General features: G+C 43.7%; 1 protein-coding gene across 15 annotated transcripts in view; it reads left to right on the top strand.

Annotated features, from left to right (window-relative positions):
- LOC140735009 (ankyrin-1-like) overlaps positions 1-20,577 on the top strand; it is a 454,172-nt gene that overhangs the window by 268,741 nt on the left and 164,854 nt on the right. For all 15 annotated transcript variants that reach the window (XM_073059891.1, XM_073059868.1, XM_073059867.1 and 12 more), the window contains exons 4-8: positions 2,030-2,128; positions 10,246-10,344; positions 13,921-14,106; positions 17,504-17,602; positions 19,369-19,467. In XM_073059891.1, coding sequence (XP_072915992.1) covers positions 2,030-2,128; positions 10,246-10,344; positions 13,921-14,106; positions 17,504-17,602; positions 19,369-19,467 — 582 coding nt within the window. The remainder of the gene's footprint in view (positions 1-2,029; positions 2,129-10,245; positions 10,345-13,920; positions 14,107-17,503; positions 17,603-19,368; positions 19,468-20,577) is intronic.

The raw sequence follows: 20,577 nt of genomic DNA, 5'->3' as shown, positions 1-20,577 counted from the left end.
ATCATATACTTCCTGACACTGCATTCCATCTACCACTTCTTTGCCCACTTTAATCTCTCTACGTCCTTCTGTAGCCTCTCTACTTCCTCAAAACTATATGCCCCCCCACCTATGTCCATATCATCTGCAAACTTTGCAACAACGCCATCGATCCATCGTTGACATATAACATAAAAAGAATCGGTACAACCCAGACCCTAGTGGAACACCACTGGTCACCGGCAGCCAACCGGAAAAGGCTGCCTTTATTCCCACTCTTTTCCTCCTTCCAATCAGCCTCTGCTTTATCCATGCTAGAATCTCTCCTGTAATACCATGGGCTCATAGCTTGTTAAGCAGCCTCATGTGTGACACCTTGTGAAAATCCAAGTACACAGTTACTCATTATCATTTAATTATTTATGGTTTTATATTGCTATATTTCTACACTATTCTTGGTTGGTGCGACTGTAACGAAACCCACCTTCCCTCGGGATCAATAAAGTATGTCTGTCTGTCTGTCTGACATCAACCGATTCTCCTTTATCTATCTTGCTTGTTATTTCTTCAAAGAACCCCAACAGATTTGTCAGACAAGATCTTCCCTTGAAGAAAGCATGCTGACTAGTGTTCTGTATTTCAGTTAAATACTTAGTGTATTACTCCACTAATTTGTCTTTTTTTAAACCTTTTTAACTATTTGTATGAAACTTCGGCTAGTTGGGCCAAAATGTATGGGTCCTGATGTGTCCCAATTAACTGGACTCCACTGTACAATAAATTATAAATAAATATAAATAGGATAGGAAAAGTAGTCAAAGTCTTATTCATGGGTTCATGGAGTGTTCAGAAATGTGATGGGGGCAGGGATTGCTGAATCATTGTGGGTCTTCAGTTTCCTGTACCTCCTTTCTGATGGTAGTAACAAGAAGGGGGCACACCCCAGAAATTTATGTCCTTGGTGATGGATGCCTCCTTCCTGAGACACTGCCTCATGATGATATCCTCAGTGATGGGGAGCATTGTGCCCATGTTGGAGCAGGCTGTGCCTACGACACTCCGCAGCCTCCTGCGATCCTCTGCATTGGAGCCTCCATGTCCCGCTGTGCTGAAGCCGGTCAGAATGCTCCCCAGCCAGCAATGGGCGGCGATGGTGGGAGAAAACTTCTGTTCATTTTGGAAGAAGACCTGTTCAAGCATCCCAGTTACTGCTCCGCTCAAGACCAGTCAAGTGGGCAGTGAAAGACAACTGGAGCTGTCCCATTCCCGGGCTGCTTCTGTGCATCAGCAAGTGTTACCTTTTCCACAAGGGTACTGTCAAAATGATTTACATGGGGTGCTGGGTAGCTGTGGCTCTTTCATTGGGAGTTTTGGTGAAACAGATACATGGTTGTACACAAATACATGCCTGATATGGAAACGCCAGTTCCCTTGAACCTTCAGAAAGTAGTGCACAGAGGTTCACAGGCAAAGCTGTCCCCACCATTGAGCACCATCAAGGAGCACTACCAGAAGAAAGCAGCATCTATCATCAAGGACACCCATCATCCAGGCCAATGCTCTCTTCTTACTGCTGCCATTAGATCAGGGACTCCCAACCTGGAGTCCATGGACCCCTTGTTTAATGGTATTGGTCCTTAGCATTAAAGAAAGGTTAAGAGCCCCTGCATTAGATACAAGAACCTTAGCTCCCATAACACCAGGTTCAGGAATAGTTATTACCTTTCAACCATCTGGCCCGTGAGCTAATGTGGATAACTCCACTCACCTCAACTCTGAATAGATTCCAGAAACTATGGACTCACTTTCATAGACTGTACATCCCATATTCTCATACTCAGTTTGTCTACATTTGCACATTTGTTGTTCGTCAGACTTAGCTTGTGTGTAGTTTTTCAATGATTCTGTTGTATTTCTCTGTTCTACTGTGAATGCCTGCAAGAAATTGAATCTCAAGGTAGCATATGGTGACATATATTTTCTTAGATAATAAACTTACTTTCAACTTTGAACCTTTGAAGTAATCAGCTGTGCACCTTTTGTGTTACAGAAAGGGAACACAGCTCTGCACATTGCAGCACTGGCTGGACAGGAGCAGGTGGTGAAGGAACTTGTTGACTATGGAGCCAACATTAACGCTCAGTCGCAGGTAAGAAGCAATTGCCTTCGAAGATGCTGCATTGACATGTGATCTCACTTACCTCCAGTTCATTGACAAGGTTTGCGTGTGTATGTTTGTCTGCAGACTGCCTGGAACTGCGCCATCAATTTGGGGGACATGTCTCTCAGAGACTTGGGCTATATGTATATATTTCTTTGTGTGCCTTATATTGTTTTGCACTTTGGTCCCAGAGGAATACTAATTCAAGGCTGTATTCATGTATGGTTCAGTGATAATTAACTTGAATCTGATTCAATTTGAAGGTTTGGCACTCATCCTGGGGAGAAACCAGTAGTCTACATTCACCATGACAGGCTGAGTCGGTGGTGAGGAAGGCAAATGCAGTGTTAGCATTCAATTCGAGAAGACTAGAAAATAAAAGCATGGATGTAATGCTGAGGCTTTATAAGGCATCAGTCAGAAGCAGTTGCAGTATTGCGAGCGGTTGTGGGTCCCTTATCTAAGAAAGGATATGCTGGCATTGGCAAGGGTCCAGAGGAGGTTTATGGGAATGACAGGGTTGATGCATGAGGAGCATTTGATGGCTCTGGGCCAGTACTCACTGGAGTTTAATAGAATGAGTGGAGGATCTGATTGAAACCCATCAAATATTGAACGGTCTGGATAGAGAGGATGCTGAGAGAATGTTTCCTATAGTGGGGGAGTCTAGGACCAGAGGCAGATCCTCAGAATACAAGGACGTCACTTTAAAGCAGAAAGACAGATTTATTTACCTAGAGAGCGGTGAGTCGGTGGAATTCATTGCCTCAGATGGCTGTGCAGACCAAGTCATTGGGTATATTTAAAGATGAGGTTGATAGGTTCTTGATCAATAAAGGTATCAAGGGTAATGAGGAGAAGGCAAGAGAATGGGGTTGAAAGGGGTAATATATCAGCCATGATGGAATGGTGGAGCAGACTCAATAGGCCAAATGCTGCTCCTATATCTAATGGTCTTATGGTCTAATCTTGTGTCAGAGGATTCTCAACAACTACTTCCATTATTCCTGAATTTTATTTCTGTCGTATACCGTACATCAGCACTGTCCCAACAGAATGAACCAAATTTTCAACTTGTATTTCTCCAAATGTAAATGTATCATAAGCACCGCACTGTCTCCAAAACCCAGACACTGAGTCAAGATCAGTTTTTATGAACACTTCCTAACTGTCATGTTTGTTCTTGATAAAAGACAAACTATGCATGGGTTTTAATGTTAGCATTTATTTACAGAACACTCTAGTCATGGCTTCACCCTGACACGAGCGCATGCAACTAGCTCACCCACGTCACTTCTGGTTCTGGGTGAATTGCTCACATTGCACACTGAGAACTGAAGTTCTTTATTATGTGCACACATAATAACACATTCCCCCCTCTTTTAAATAAAATCCAAACACAATACTATGTCCTCATAAACCTGCAAGAAACAATAGTGCTTTCCAACAAAGATATTTGCATTAACTTTAATTGTAATGAGCAGATGCAGTCCTTCTTCACTCATAAACTCTCAATCAGTCTCTGAGGTGGTGTGATGATCTTTTTGGTCTGCTATTTGTTTCCACTGATGTATTGATTTCTGTCACTGCATTAGTCTTTCTGAGAACTCTGATCAACAATTTCAGTTGTTTCATATCCTTCTGCCAAGATCTTATCTGTTTGTCCGATACTGTTCTTGCTGTGTAACTATAATTCACTCCACGAGCCTCACAATGCAACCCTGGATGTGATCAGTGAGTCTTTACACAAATTTCAATTGATTCTGTGTCAATTCACACAGCTCCTTGGCTGCAAATCATAGATAGCAACTCCTCCTGTTGGCTTGTGTTGATCTGGTAATGTTGTTCTGAACTTGGGCACTGTGTGGTCTCCCCATCTTCCTTTTAATTTTTCCTCTTCAACTCCAGAGGAGATACTTTTGATTTCCAGTCTTTAACTGGAAGTCAATGAGAGTCAGATTTTGAATCAAAGCTGCATGATGTGGAAGCAAGACTGGCGACTTCTTCATCATGATCACTCTATTTATCACTGGCATCCCGTCTGTTGTGCTGGTGCAGCTGGTATGGATGTCTATGGAAAGTGGAGTTCTTGTGCTTCTCTTGCATAACCTCTCTGGAGCTCTCATAAATGCTGTTATGAGTTTCTCAAGTTACATCAGATAAGCATCTGGACTCCTCAAAGATATCTGCATACTCTTCCATGAGTGAAGTGTGGTCATCTTTGTCTGTGAAGCCACTAGGAAAGCTCTTTCCACCAGGTTGAGCTTAGTTTTCAGCAATCACTAGTCATGCCTTTCGGTTCTGCCCCTTGTGCTTGAAGGTCACTACACAGCCCCCTTTTACTAGAACGTTCTCCCCAGTGTAGCCTGTTACTTCTAACTTCACTGGATAAATCTTGCTCTTTACTTTGAGAGTCTAGTAATTACTCATGGACAACAGATTCACCTGGGCTCTGGTGAAACTTGAATGGAATTGCTGTCTCATTCACAGCCACTGGAACAGTCCATCCTGTCTTACCAGCACCAGCAGTCTGTAGAGAATCTTCAAAGGCTTCCTCCATTTCCTAAGCAACACTGTGCACCTTTCTCTTGGTAGCCCAGCTTTGCAAAGTGATCCTTCTTCCCACAATTATTGCAGGACTTACCATAAGCAGAAAAGCATTTGCTGTTTGAGCCTGCCTCTTTGCTTAGCTATTGCTTTGGCATCTGCCCCTCTGTTTTCACAGCATGCACGGTTGCTTCTGCCCTGTGCAGCTCCTTAGCCTGAGCTTGTGTGGCTTCTGCTGCCCTATACGTATCCACAGCCTTTTCCAGCGTTAAATCTTTTTCACGGAGTAATCTTTCTCTCAGCCCATTATTTGAAGTTCCACAAACTATTTTGTCGCTAACTAGTGAGTCTCTCAAATTTCCAAACACACAGAACTTACTCAGTGTGTGAATCTCAGCTAAGTATTGGTCAAAGCCAAAACTTTGTGTCTGGTCACAAGAAAACAACTTATCCCTTTCAAACATGATGTTTTATTGGAGACAAAATACTCCTCAAATTTTGTCATCAGGGTGTAAAATATCAGAGCTGTCTCATCAATTTGAAAGCTGTTGTAGATGTCTAAAGCATCTTCGCCAAATACATTTAGAAAGATAGAGGCTCTCAATTTTTCATCCACACCGCTGGCTCTGCTCACATCTAAATATATATTGAATTGCTGTTTGAAGCGTTTTCAGTTATCTGTTAAGTTGCTTGTAAACTACAGAGGTGCGGGCAGACTTAGCTTATCAAGACAGAATTTTTGGCCTCTCTCTTGGTGAATCTGATGAACTTCAGCAGCTTCAGGACACAATGTGCTCCCTGGCCGGCAACGGCTCTCTGTCGGAACCTAGCGTGTCCTTCTCAGTCGCTCGTGGTATTCATTTACGCTCCATGTTTAGTCCTCACGCCAAATTCTGACACCATGTTATGTTTGTTCTTGATAAAAAGACAAACTATGCTTAGGTTTAACAGTAGCATATATTTATTTACAGCACCCTCCAGTCATGGCTTCAGCTTGACACGAGTGCATGCAGCCAGCTCACCTACATCACTTCTGGTTCCGGGTCAACAGCCCGCATTGCACACTAGGAACTGAAGTTCTTTATAATGTGCACACACATAATAACACACTAATGGTATTTGATCACCTTTTCTATTCCAAAGCTGCTGCAGACAGTATTCTGATGTTCTTGACCCCTGTAGTCACCTGTTGCATATACATTCACTCTGAACCTCACAAACCAAATTATCTCCAGCCACAGCAGAAGTACTTAGTTCCTTTTCATCAAATCTGTCACTTCACACTTACTGACAAAGAATTCCACCTTGCAATTTTAGCCAATTCCTATGTTAACACATTAACAATCATAAATAATATACAGTTAGTTTAAGGGAATTATTTTGTCTGGATGGAAGAAGCTTTACTTTCATCTACTTAATTGATGTGTCTACGTTCTTTAGCTTTATCTATCAGAACCATATTGATTAAGACTTGGCTTTTTAGCTGTTAAAGGAGCTTTATTTATCTTTAAAAATCCATTTAATGCAATCAGTAGTCAGCTCATGTGTTCCGCTGGTCGATAAACAACCTATTAATTGCAAAGATCTGCAGTGAAAGGACAACTAATGCTGTTTCTGGAAAGCTGTGCTTTAAAGCTAACATTGCAGAGATCCGGAGTCTTTCATTTAAAGACGGGATATACAGTATGTGAGAGTACAGTCAGAAGCAGTACTACCCCCCCCTCCCCACTTCTCTCTTTTCCTATTCCCCATTCTAACTCCCCTCTTACCCTTGCCCTTCTCCTCAGCTGCCCATCCCCTCCCTCTGATGCCACTCTCCCTTCCCTTTCATCCACGGTCCACTCTCCTCTCCTATCAGATTCCTTCTTCTTCAGACCCTTACCTCCTCCACCTATCACCTTCCAGTCATCCCCCACTTCACTCCCCATCCACCTTCCCAGTCACCAGGCTTCACGTACTGTATTTACTTATTGATGTATAGTTTGGAAGAGGCCCTTCTGGCACTTTGACCCACGGTGCCCAGCAGTTTCCCAATTTAACCCGAGCCCAATCATGGGACAATTTACAATGACCAATTAACCTCCCTACTGGTACACCCTGAGACCGTAGGAGGAAGCTGGAGCACCCAGGGGAAACCCACACAGTCATTGGGAGAATGTTGAAACTCTATACAGGCAGTGGCAAGAATTGAACCCGAGTCGCTGATACTGTATAGCGTTTGCTGACCACTACACTACTGTGCCACAATATACCGACCAGCTTGTCACCCTTCCTCCCCCCCCCCCCACCCCCATTCTTACTCTGGCTTCTTTCCCCTTCCTTTCCAGTCCTGATTAAGGGTCTCGGCCCAAAATCGTCAACTGTTTACTCCTCTCCATCGATGCTGCCTGACCCGCTGAGTTCCTCCAGCATTTTGCTTGTGCTGCACTGGACTTCCAGCTTCTGCTGAATCTCTCGTGCTCCAAAGCAGTACGAGCCACCCTGGGGTGAATTGAGAAAGCAGTTCAAGTTCAAGAGCTGGCCTCTGTACTTCAGAGAAATGCACGTGAATGCAAATAAGCATACATTTCTATCTCAAGTTAGACCCAGAATAAATAAGACAGTAAGATATAGGAGGAGAATTGGGCCATTTGGCCCATCGAGTCTGCTCTGCCATTTCATCATGGCTGATCCATTTCCCTTCATGCCCCATTGCCTTATCTCATCTTGCTCAGCCAGCAGCTGTACGTGATGGACTGGTTACATGGCATATTTTCACATTGCTTTATTCCATCTAACACTCGCAAGACCTATAAAATGCACGTTAGTGACAAGCTGTGAATGTGGGAGTTTTAGGGAGAAGTAGAGAGAACGATTTGTGAGAAGGGCCGATTAAAAAATTGGACAGGGGATTGAAATCCCTGTGGATGAGAGAGTATCAGAAAGGAGAACATGTCCAGACAGGATGTTCATAGAGAGAAGCAATGCAGAAACAGCCCTTCAGCCCTTCAAGTATGTCCTGTCCATTATGCTAATACTATTTAATTCCTATTAACTCCCCTGGATTCTATTGTCCCACCTGTAAGCTAAGGGGAATCTGGGACCAGAGGGTTAAATGAGCAGCACTGAAATGGAATTTCTTTAGCCAGAGTGTGGTGACTCTATAGAATTTATTGCTGTAGATAGTTGTGGAGGAGGCCAGGACATTGGGTATATTTAAAGTTTCTTGGTTACAAAGGGCATCAAAGGTTATGGGGAGAAAGCAGGAGAATGGGGCTGAGTCAAAAAATAAATCAGAGCAGTCTCAATGGGCTGAATGGCCTAATTCTGCTCGTAAGTCTTATGGGGCCAATTTACAGTGGCTAATTAACCTACCCACTCACATATTTTTGGAAATGGGGAGGAAATGGAATCACCTGGAGGAAACCCACAAGGTCACAGGGAGAACATGCAAACTGCATACTGACAGCAGCCAAAGTCTGCTCTAAACCAAGATGCTGCCTAGATCAGAAAGCACGTCTTATCGGGATAGGTTGAGCAGGCTAGGGCTTTTCTCTTTGGAGAGAAGGAGGACGAGAGGTGACTTGATAGAGGTGTACAAGATGAAAAGAGGCATAGATCAAGTGAGCAGCCAAAGACCTCTTCCAGGGCAGAAATGGCTAATACAATGGGGCATAATTTTGAGATGCTTGGAGGAAAGCACTGGGAGATGTCAGAGGTAAGTTTTTTTTATATAGTGAGTTACGTTTGCATGGAACACCTTGCCAAGGGGTGATGGTAGACGCAGATGTATTAGGGGTATTTAAGAAACTCTTAGCTAAGCGCAAGGATGATAGAAAGATCATCTAAAATCATTGTAGCATACTGGTCGGCACAATGCTTTACGGTACCAGTGACCCGGGTTCAATTCCCACCCCTACCTGTAAGGAGTTTGTATATTCTCTCAGTGACCATGTGTTCACTCTGGGAGTCCCAGATTCCTCCCACAGCTGGTAGGTTAATTGGTCATTGTAAGTTGTCCATTGATTAGGCAAGGGTTTAATCAGGCGGTTGCTGGGCAACGTGGCTCGAAGGGCTGAAAGGGCCTATTCCATGCTGTATCTCAATTAATTAATGAATAGATACATCAATAAATAGATAAAGAAATGGAATGCTATGTAGGAAGGAAGGGTTAGATTGATCTCAGAGTAGGTTAATGTCAAAGTTCAAAATAAACTTGTTATCAAAGTACATATATGTCACCATACACAACCCTGAAAGTCATTTCCTTGTGGGCATACTCAATAAATCTATAGGATGATAATCATAACAGAATCAATGAAAGACCGCCCAATTGAGGCATTCAACTAGAGTGTAGAAGATAACAAACTGTGCAGATACAAGAAGAAATAATAATAATAAATAAATCAATAAGTGATATACATCAGTCAATACAACAATACAGCATTGTGGGCCAAAGGGCCTGTACTGTGCTGTAATGTTCTATAATCTGAAGTCAGGTTACAGGTGCTTTGAGGCAACACCTCTACCAGGTTCAGTACCATGATACAGTGAGCTTCTGTGCACTGGGCATTAACAGCTGCCACATTTTGTTCTTGAAAAACAAGGAATCTTTGTTGTTCAGTGTCATCCAAGTGAAGTTTCAGCTGCTAGGCATGCCCTGTACACAGTATTTAGTGGTGGACAATTCAACTGGAGTGGATAATGTAAAGTTCGCACATGGCGTAAGAGGAATGAATGTTTGGGCTGAATTGCCAATTTGAGTTGAATCTTGGCAATTTACTTGCAAACGTTTTGCCGCCATGCAAGGAGACGTCGTCAATGTGCTGTTGGTTGTGGTGTGTCCTCTGAATGCATGGCCTTTATAGACTTTTCAATCATCTGATTCAGTGTCATTCCAAAAACCCAATTGTGATGTGGGGTGGAAATCCCGTTGCTGATTGGCTGTGTGAAGAACTTCACGCATTGTGGTCTGGAATTTTGCCCGCATCAGCTCATATCGGGGTCTATGTGTTTGTTTCTCAGAACTGTTTGTGGAAAACCATGCTTCCAGGAATTATCTTCCATGCCACTCGTTCGCTTGCGCCATGAATTTCACTGATGCCCAGTCGAATTTGAGCCCCCCTCGATCTTCATGGGTAGAGACTAGGGAGAGTTGGTCATGTCACTTTACAACCAGCTGATGTTCATGATCCACAAAGTTCACCACACAGCCAATCAACAGTGAGATTTCCCCCCGCACATCACGTTTGAGTTTCTGGAATGATGTTGAATCAGATGATTGAAAAGTCTATAAAGGCCAAGCATTTGGAGGACACACCACAACCAACATCACACTGACAATGTCTCCTCATGTGGTGTATGCAAACAAATTGCCAAGATCAGAGAATAACTGAACCCAACCATCAACCACCCAAGCTACACATCTTCCAAAAATGAATGAGTGTATGGCTGGCAATGAAATGGAGCTGATAATAATGAACAGATGACTAGTTGCCACTGTATAAGAGTAAGGGGATGATTAATTTAGCAGTTCGGTTGCATACCTGATGTTTTCTGTACTGTTTGTGTCCACACAGAAAGGATTCACTCCACTTTACATGGCAGCACAGGAGAACCACCTGGAGGTTGTGAAGTTTCTTCTTGAAAATGGCGCCAACCAAAATACTGCAACCGAGGCAAGTCCAGATGCTCCATTCATAGATAGTCTTGCCCTTGCCTTGGGAAAAAGGTCTGTACTGAGCTTGGTACCCAGTCTGAGGGTGGGTACCAGGAACCTGACACAAAGGGACCTTTACCTCCTCCAACATCTTAGAGTCATGGAGTTATACAGCAGAGAGACAGGCCCCTTGCCTCTCTGTCTTTCACAATCAGGTTTCCCATCTGAGCTAATCCCATTTACTTGCATTGGTTACATCTATCTGCCAAGAAAATGGTTGAGTCAGATTTACTAACAACAGACATTTTAAAAATACATCTCCCGCCCTGCAAGCTGCCTTTTCCAAAAGCACTGTCTGGAAAGTGCTCGGGGTCTAATAAAATTAAAACTTAACACCATCTTAAAAGTTTCTCTCCCCAGGCAGCTCATCTGATCAACCACTCTAGTTAGCTCCCCACCCCCCTCTATCTGTTACCTCAGTCACTGCACTACACTGTAAACAGCTTAAACCACTGTTTGCAATGCTGGTTACATTATAAATACATGCCATTATTTTTGTATTTATGTACATTTTATTCAATTCCATACTTTAACCTCTAACTTATTTTTATATAGTTCTTTATTTTTCGGAATAGCTGAATGTTGTTGGTTTTGCATGTCACACCAACACCCACAGCAAATTCCTGATACACATAAATACAGAGCACTGTGCAAAAGCCTTAGGCATATATATATATATAACCAGGGTGCCTAAGACTTTTGCACAGTACTGTAGTGATTTTATATATTGCACTGTACTGCTGCCTCAAAACAAAACAAATTTCATGACATATGTGAGTGATGATAAACCTGATTCTGATATGGGTCTCTTTTGTGGGTGGCAAGTGGGAAGGGGGCAGGGAGAGGGGAATCATGGTTGGGAGAAGGGTAAGGAGTGGGAGGCACCAGAGAAACATTCTGTAATGATCAATAAGCCAATTGTTTGGAATCAAATGTCCTTGCCTGATGATACAGGACTAGATGTGTTTGCACCTGTGCCAACCACTCCCCCCTCCCTCAAACATGCCACTCCTTCTCTGCCACCTACCCCACACCCCTCCCGCGGCTCTCCACCCTCATAATTCCCAACATCCTTTGCTCCTGCCAGATTTACAAACTCGCTCTCCACCTCCCATTGACAAATACAGTACTTTGTAAAAGTCTTATGTACCCTAGCTATATAAATAAGACTTTCGCACAGTACTGTATGTGGCAAGTAAAGTTGATTTTCGATGTTTCAACCTTTCTTATTCATGGATATTTACAAATATCTTTTAAATCTTGTTAATGTATCTGCCTCAACCACTTTCTCTGCCAGCTCATTCCAAATACTGGCCCTCCTCTGCATGAAAAAGTTTCCCCTCAGGTCCTTTGCAAATTTTCCACCCCTCTCCACCCCCACTTTAAGGCTATGTTACTAAGCTGGAAAGGATGCAGAAAAGATTCACAAGGAGGCGACAGGGACATGAGGAGGCTGGATAGGCTGGAACTTTTTCCCTGGAGCCCAGAAGGCTGAAGGTGAGCATTTAGAGTTTTAAAAACAATGAATGGTGTAGGTAAGGTGAAGGGTCACAGTCACCAAGTGATGGAAGGGGAAGAATTAGAGAGTCATGGAGCACTACCACATTGAAACGGGCCCGTCAGCTCATTTAATGACCCTACCAACCTGTTTTTCTCCCTAATCCCATCTACCCGGACCAGACCACAGCCCTCCATACCCCTCACATACATGTACCTATCCAAATTCCTCTTAACTGTTGCAATCGACCCCACATTCACTACATCTGTTGTCAGCTCCTTCCTCACTCGCACCACCCCCTGAGTGAAGAAGTTTCCCCCTCAAGTATCCCTTAAATATTTTACCTTTCACCCTAAATCTACTGTCTCTAGTTCTAGCCTCACACAACCTGAGGGGGAAAAGTCTGCATTCTATCGCTCCCCGTCATTAATTTGTATAGGGTCTCCCCACCTTCACCTTTTCTCCAGGGAATGAAGCCCTAACCTTTTCAACCTTTCCCTATGCTTTGGATCGAATCCTGCATCAGGACACAAGACACAACCTTCTCATTTCCATCTTCCCGTGCCTTCTTATTCTGACTTCTGCTCCAATCCATCCCAGTCCTGATGAAGGGTGTTGGCCCGACTGTTTATTCTCATCCATGGAAGCTACCAGGTTTGCTGAATTCCTCCAGTATTTTGTGTGTTTTGATCAGGACTATAGATAGGATAGTTTCAGAGGGACATGGACCAAATGAGACGAGCTCAGATAGACATCTTGGTTGGCATGGGTGAGTTAGGCCAATGGGCCTGCTGCTCTGCTGTATATGACTATTACCGTACCAATATGAAGATGGTTTCTGTTTGAAAGAATTGAATATCAGCAAAAGCAATGGTACATTAATTTTGAGTGGACTGGAATATAAAAGCAAGGACATAATGCTGAGATTTTAGAAAACATTGTTCAGACCACACTTGGAGTATTGCGAGCACTATGTCTAAGAAAGGATGTGCTGGTATTGGAGAGGGTCCAGAGGACGTTTGCAAGAATGATATCGGGAATGAAAGGATTAATGAGAAACATATGAGTCCTCTGTGCATGTACTCAGTGGAGTTTAGAAGAATGAAGGGGAAGATCTCATTTAAGCCTACTGAATGTTGAAAGACCTAGATAAAGTGTAAATGGAGAGGATGTTTCCTTTAGTGGGAGAGCCTATGACCACAGGGCACAGCCTCAGAACAGAAGGATGTCCCATTAGAACAGAGATGAGAAGGAATTTATTTAGCCGGAAGGTGGTGAACCTGTGGAATTCATTGCCACAGATGGCTATAGAGGCCAAGTCATTGGGTAAAGCAGAGGGTGAGGGGTTTTCGGTTTATAAATTCATTGAAGGTTACAGGCAAGAAGGCAGAAGAATGGGGTTGAGAGGGAAAATAAATCAGCCTTGATTGAATGGCAGATCAGAATAGTTGGGCCAAATGTCTTACGTCTGCTCCTATATCATGTGGTCAAAGACATCAGTGATAGACAATGCATTTCCCTTTCCCTTGCATTGTTCATTAGTTCAACAGTTCAATTGCTCCATTTAATATCAAGAGAATGTATACAATATACAACGTGAAATTCTTGTTCTTCTCAGACATCCATGAAAATGAAGAGTACCTCAAAGAATGAGTGAGAGTGAAAATATTAAAACTCCAGAAGCCCCCTATTCCCTTCCCTCCCATGCACAAGCAGCAACAAAGCATTGACCTACCCCCCCCCACTTACCTCAGCAGCCTCCACCCACCAAGCAAGCAATAACAAAGCTCCCAAGAGAGACCATGGTCTGCAGTACTAAACAAACTAATCGTTCACCTGATAATTAACATATCACTCTCTCTTTCTCTCTCTCTCTCTTCCTCTTCCTCTCTCCCTCTCCTCCCCCCACCCCAATAAAGGGGCAGAGAGGTGTCACACGACGAGAGGGGAGACTAACAAGACAATGGAACTTATGCATGTTTCTCTGTATGAACTAGCACCTCGGCGGTCTGATGGTTCGTTTCTGTGTTGCCCCAGGATGGATTCACACCCTTGGCGGTTGCGCTGCAGCAGGGGCACGAGAACGTGGTGGCTCACCTGATAAGCCACGGGACGAAGGGGAAGGTGTGCCTGCCGGCCTTGCACATCGCTGCACGGAACGATGACACCCGGACTGCAGCTGTCCTCCTGCAGAACGACCCCAACCCTGACGTGCTGTCCAAGGTAAATGTGTGCCTGTCCTGATGAAGGGTCTCATCCAGAAACGGCCACTACTTATCCCTTTCCGTAGACGCTGCCTGAATGCTAAGTTCCTCCGGCACATAGCATGTGTCTGGAACCCACTGTCAGACAGGTTGTAGAGGAGCAGTGCTGCGCAAAAGTCTTAGGTGTCTATGGTACCTGAGACCTTCACACAGTATTGTAGTAATTTTATGTATTGCACTGTACTGCAGCCGCAAAAAAAAACAAACAAATTTCATGACATATAAACCTGATTCTGATACGGACTGACTCTGTTGTGGACTGAGAGTGGGAATGGGGCAGGGAGAGGGGAATCATGGTTAGGAAAAGAAGAAGGGAGAGTGGAGGGAGTGGGAAGCACCAGAGAGACGTTCTGTAATAACCAATAAACCAATTGTTTGGAATTAATTGACCTTGCCTGGTGTCTCTGCACCCACACTACCACACCCGCCCCGGCACTCCTTCTATGCCACCTGTCCCACACTCCTCCCATGTCATTCCATCTTCACCATACCCAACATCCTTTGCTCCCTCCAGACTTACAAACTCGCTCTCCGCTCCATGTTGACAAATACAGTATTGGGCAAAAAGACTTAGGCACCCTAGCTATATATACTGTATGTGCCTAAGACTTTTGCACAGTATTATAGAAATACTCATTTAAAAAGGACTTAGTGTTGTTGGATATGGAGATAATATTGGCCAGAGAGTTCTTCAGAAGTCGAGAATGAGGCATAAATCTTGTGGTTATAGCCATTTTATTACACAGTCATAACAATAAAGAAAAAGTAACCAGTTCAGTCTACTCTAAGAACAGAAGAAAGTCGAAAAGGTAGGAACAAGGAAGTTGTGTTGAAAGTTCAAAGTAAATTCATTATCAAAGTGCATATATATCACCATATACAACCCGAGATTCATTTTCTTGTGGACATACTTAATAAATATATAGAATAATAACCAGAACCAGAACCAATGAAAGACTCCCCAACTAGGGCATTCACCTTATACTGAAAACTAACTCAAACCAGACAGATAAGGAAATTCCTTGATAAGAGCAGCCTTGAGACAGTCAGTTTGCTCAACTCTACAAAGGATCTGCAAATAATACAGAACCGGCTACACAACAAATTACTAAAAACTCACTGAACATTTACAAACTTGTGATTACCTGAAGCAAGCATAAAGAAAGTGTACAAGAAAAATGGCAATTTAGATCCTCATCCAACAGTGTGCACTAAAATAACTTGCAGAGCTACAGACTCAGCTTGTACCCTCTCACCCCACACCTGGCCTTACCTATCACTTGCCTACTTGTACTCCTTGCCCCTCACCTGGTCTCACCTATCACTTGTCCTCTTGTACTCCTTCCCTCTCACCTGGTCTCACCTATCACTTATCCTCTTGTACTCCTTGCCCCTCACCTGGCCTTTACCTATCACCTGCTGGCATGTACATCTTCTCCTCCACCAAAGCTGCTATCTGTGAAGGGTTTGCACATTCTGCCCATTACTGTGTGGGTTTCCTCTGGGTTCTCCGGTTTCCTCCCACATTCCAAAGATGTACAAATCAGTAGGTTGATAGGTGACAGGGACATAATTGGGCAGTGTGGCTTTGTGAGCTGGATGAATCTGTTACTGTACTGTATCTCTAAACAAATCAAATAAATCAGGTTCTAAGTTTATCTGCAGCGGCAGGGTAAGAGTTAGGAATGGTGTTACCCAATCCTGGTTTCCTGAAGCTTGCACTTTGGGAATTGATGGGGATTTTTTTTTAGAACTGGGCTACAAGTCAAGGAAGTGAGGAAGGCCATGTGAAGTGTAGTGGGGAGGGGCATTGTGGTCTTCATTTGTACTTCCAGAGTACAATGGCATTCTGGTGTGTTAATGGACGATTAAGCAAAGGGCTGGGCTAACTAACCCCAATACGAAAAGGCCTACATTTAAAGTGACAGGAGAAATTTCAAAGGAGATGTGCTGGGCAAGTTTTTTTTAACAGAGACTGGTGGGTGCCTGGAAGGTGTGACTGTAGCACATGGTAGAGGCAGATATGACTGTGGTGTTTAGACAGGCACATGAATATGGACCATATGGAGACTAAAAAAATTAGACGTCATTCCCTTAATTAACTTGGCATAAAACCACGGGACAAAGGACTTATTCCGGTGTTGTACTCCAAAGACACTCACAAATTTCTACAGATGTAGAATCTGCAGAGTATTCTAACTGGCTGCATCACTGTCTGGTATGGGGGGGGGGGGGCGCGGGAACTACTGCACAGGATCGAAAGAAGCTGCAGAAAGTTATGAACTTAGTCAGCTCCATCATGGGCGCTAGTATCCAGGACATCTTTAAGGAGCAATGCCACAAAAAGGCACATCCGTCATTAAAGACCCCCATCACCCAGGATGTGCCTTCTTCTCATTGTTACCATTAGGGACGAGGTATGTTCAGGAGCCTGAAGACACACACTCAATGATTCAGGAACAGCTTCTTCACCTCTGCCGTCCAATTTCTGAATGGACATTGGACCCATGAACACCTCCTTACTACTTTTGTATTATTTTTATTTTATATATATATATATATAGAAACCTGGTTCTGATTGAGTGTGTGTGTGTGTGTGTGTGTGTGTGTGTGTGTGTGTGTGTGTGTGTGTGTGTGTGTGTGTGTGTGTGTGTGTGTGTGTGTGTGTGTGTGTGTGTGTGTGTGTGTGTGTGTGTGTGTGTGTGTGTGTGTGTAAGTCTTTAAGAATTGTGTGTGGCATTTATTATGTTGCTTGTTGAGTGTTGATGGCCTTTAAGAAAGAGCAAAAACACAAGAGTTTCTTGAGGAATGAGGGGGATGTCTTGAAATCTTGAGGAACACACACAAAAAGTGTGGTCTTGGCCTGAAACGCCGACTGTTTATTCCTCTTCATAGATGCCACCTGACCTGCTGAGTTCCTCCAGCGTTTTGTGTGGGGGGCCTTTAAGAAATTATTCAGAGGCTCTGTCCTTGTTGAAGGTCTTTAGGCAAGAACAATAGCAGAAATGCACCCATGATCACCACAGTCAGTCACTCGAAATTATTGTTGGTGTTGACAACACTCCAATGTGGAAATCTTTTCTGATTTCTGCATTCCTTGTGGTTTGCCTGGACCATTAGCATCCCACAGGATCCACAGGAGCCCATATAGCTGCTTCTTTGATGCCAGGTCTACACTCTATTACAGATAAGAGTGCACTGTGGAAAAGATGGGTGAGGCTAATGGGCCATTACGTCTAATTGAACACAGATATTTGCTCTAATGCTTTGCTCTGGCAGACATCAGTAATGACTGGGGTGTCTCTGCTCCTGCAGCCTCACAAGGTATTGAGACCTGCTCTCCGTTCTCATTTCAGACTGGCTTCACTCCGCTCCACATCGCAGCACACTATGAGAATCTGAACGTAGCTCACATGCTGCTGACCAGAGGGGCCAACGTCAACTTTACTCCCAAGGTAGGTCCTAGTAGGAGGTTTGCGTCTCTGCTGTCTGTGTGGTATTCCTCGGACTTCTCACTGCCCCACCACCACCCCTCCCCCTCCCTGGCCGCTGCCCTTCTTTGTCTACATATTGGGTAGCACAATATTTTACAGTGCCAGCTATGAGGATTCAATTCCCATCGCTGTTTGTAATGAGTTGAACATTCTGCCTGTGATGACGCGGGTTTCCTCTGGGTGCCCCGGTTTCCTCCCACATTCCAGACGCACGGTTGTGGGCATGCTATGTTGGTGCTGGAAGAACGCCTTGGACTGTGTTGGTTGTTGAAGCAAAAAACGCATTTCACTCTGTTGCAATGTTTAATCTGACAAATAGTGCTAATCTTCAAAAAAAATTCTACATCCAGGGAAACCTTGGCATCCAGTGCCAAAGCCTTTACTAGTCCCCGTGGCAAGGAAAGACTAGCCTGACGTTGTGAACCATCTGCACCTCCGGAGAGTGTGTGGTTGCTTCAGACCAAAGCACCTTTCTGCAGTTCATAATAGCACAGAAAACAGTTAAAACTGTGAATCTGGTCGAGTGTGTGACACCATTCACAATTTGTCAACAAGGGTGAATGTTATTATTTTAAGAAAACCTCCTGGGATGGAAGTTCACACAGCTCTGATGGAGGAGCCATCTTGTTCATTGAACGAAGAGCTGGCTTGTGCAAATCCTTATCACACCTTCAATAGAGCTACAGGGTCTGTCCCTGATCCAATTCCATTTGAGTGTTTCCACAAACTTACCGAATCTCTGTGGTTCCTTTAAAGAGCATCTCTCACCCCCATCTGTACCTGTACATTGTAGTTTTGGATGTGGAGTGTAAAACCTCCTACCTGAATAAGCAAAGCATCCCAGGCTGTTCCTGACCCGGGTGATGAACACCCTTGTGTGATTGGCAGAGACTTATGTCTGCACTGTTAATTAGGTGCAACACCCTGGCACCCATTTCATGTCTTCAGCTCTGGCATCACTCCACAGTTTCTCAGCCATTGTATGTGATTGGGGTGGGTGGGGGGTGGTTTGAGGTGGTGAGGCTTGTGTAGAAGTGGGAAATGCATTGCAAACAGTTGTGGATCCTTCATTACTACCAGGAGAGAGTTCAAAACTGGGCAACGTGGCGATATAATTTAAATTCATGTCCATAATTCCTGTTGCCAAGGTTTTCTCCTCATAAGACCATAAGTCATTGGAGCAGAATTAGGCCATTGGGCCTATTGAGTCTGATCCGCCATTCAGTCATGGTTGATTTACTATCCCTCTCAACCCTATTCTCCCACCTTCTCTCTGTAACCTTTGTTGCCCTGACTAAGAGTACTCCCAATCAACCTCTGCTTTAAATATATCCAATGGCTTAACCTCCACAGCTATCTGTGGCAATGAATTCCACAAATTCACCACCCTCTGGCTAAAGAAATTCTCCTTTATCTCTGTTCTAAAGGGGTGTCTCTCTATTCTGAAGCTGTAGACTCACCTACTAATGGAAACATCTTCTGCATGTCCTCTCTATCTAGGTCTTTCAATATCTGACTGATTTCACTAAGACATCCCCCTCATTCTCTAAACTCCAGAGCGTACAGGCCCAGAACCATCAAACGATCCTCATACTTAACCCTATCATTCCCAGGATCATTTTCATGAACCTCTCCATTGTTGGCATAGACAATGGAGAGCAGAAGGGCTGTCTGACTCTATAACCCTACCTTTTTTTTAAATATATTTTTTTCTTCATTGTGTTCAGAATGGAATCACAGCACTACACATTGCTTCCCGAAGAGGGAACACAAATATGGTTAGGTTCCTGCTGGATCGTGAAGCTCAGATTGATGCGCGGACAAAGGTAAGTGCCATTAGGGGCTGACCTCTAAGGAACAAAGGCACCTCTCATTGATAGTATACACTATTCAAACTTTACAGAAATGGATGAAAGGGAAAAACATCCAAATTAAACATTGGGATCCCAGATATGAAATTAAGAAAAAGGAGACTTTGAACAAATCTTTTATCTGCAACTTCATTTTAGAAGTCAGTTAGAGCTCTCTATTAATAGTAGGAAAGCTAGGGGCAAAAGAATGGGAGGAACTTAAACCAATCCTTGGGCAATTAAAAGCTGACTAGATCCCTGAACCTACTGGCTGGCATCCTCATGGATATAAAGAATTGACTGCAAGATATTGGATGCATCAGTTATCAGCTTCCATAATTCCCAAACTTTGTAAAAGATCTACTGGATTAGCGAACCACCAATGCATGATTCTTATTCAAGAACAAAACAGGGAAACAGACAAGTACAGGTCAGTTAACCCAGTGTCACTTAGCACGACACAGTGGCACAGCTGGTAGAGTCACTGCTTCACGGAGCAGAAGACCTGGATTCAATGCTAACTTTGGGGCTGTTTGTGTGCAGTTTTCTCATTCTCTAAGGATGCTCCAGTTTAGAACTTAGAACATAGCCTGTTAAAGCACAGTACAGGCCCTTTAGCCTATGATGTTGTGCTGGCCTTTTAACCTTTTAACCTACTCTAAGATCAATCTAACCCTCCCCCCCCCCACATAACCCTCCATTTTTCTATCATCCATGTGCCTATCTAAGAGTTTCTAAACTGTCACTAGTCTTCCCACATCTTAAAAGTGTAAAGGTTAGTAGATTAGTTAGCCACTGTGAATCATCCCAAGTGTATCAGCAAGCGATAGAATCCAGGGGTTAGTTGATATGGTGAGTGTGGCCCAGTAATGTAGTGGTTAGCACAGCACTTTACAATTCAGGCAACCTGGGTTCAATTCTCATCGCTGCCTGTAAGGAATTTGTACGTTCTCACAGGTAATGCATATGTTTCCTTCGGGTGCTGTGGTTTACTCCCACAGTCCGAAGACATACCGACCGGTTGGTAGGTTAATTGATCATTGTAAATTGCCCTGTGATTATGCTGGGGTTAAATTGGGGGTTGCT

Source organism: Hemitrygon akajei, chromosome 1 (genome assembly GCF_048418815.1).
Source record: "Hemitrygon akajei chromosome 1, sHemAka1.3, whole genome shotgun sequence".
NCBI classification, from domain to species: domain Eukaryota; kingdom Metazoa; phylum Chordata; class Chondrichthyes; order Myliobatiformes; family Dasyatidae; genus Hemitrygon; species Hemitrygon akajei.
Note: the sequence above shows the minus strand (reverse complement) of the source record. Positions and strands in the feature narration are given on the sequence as shown.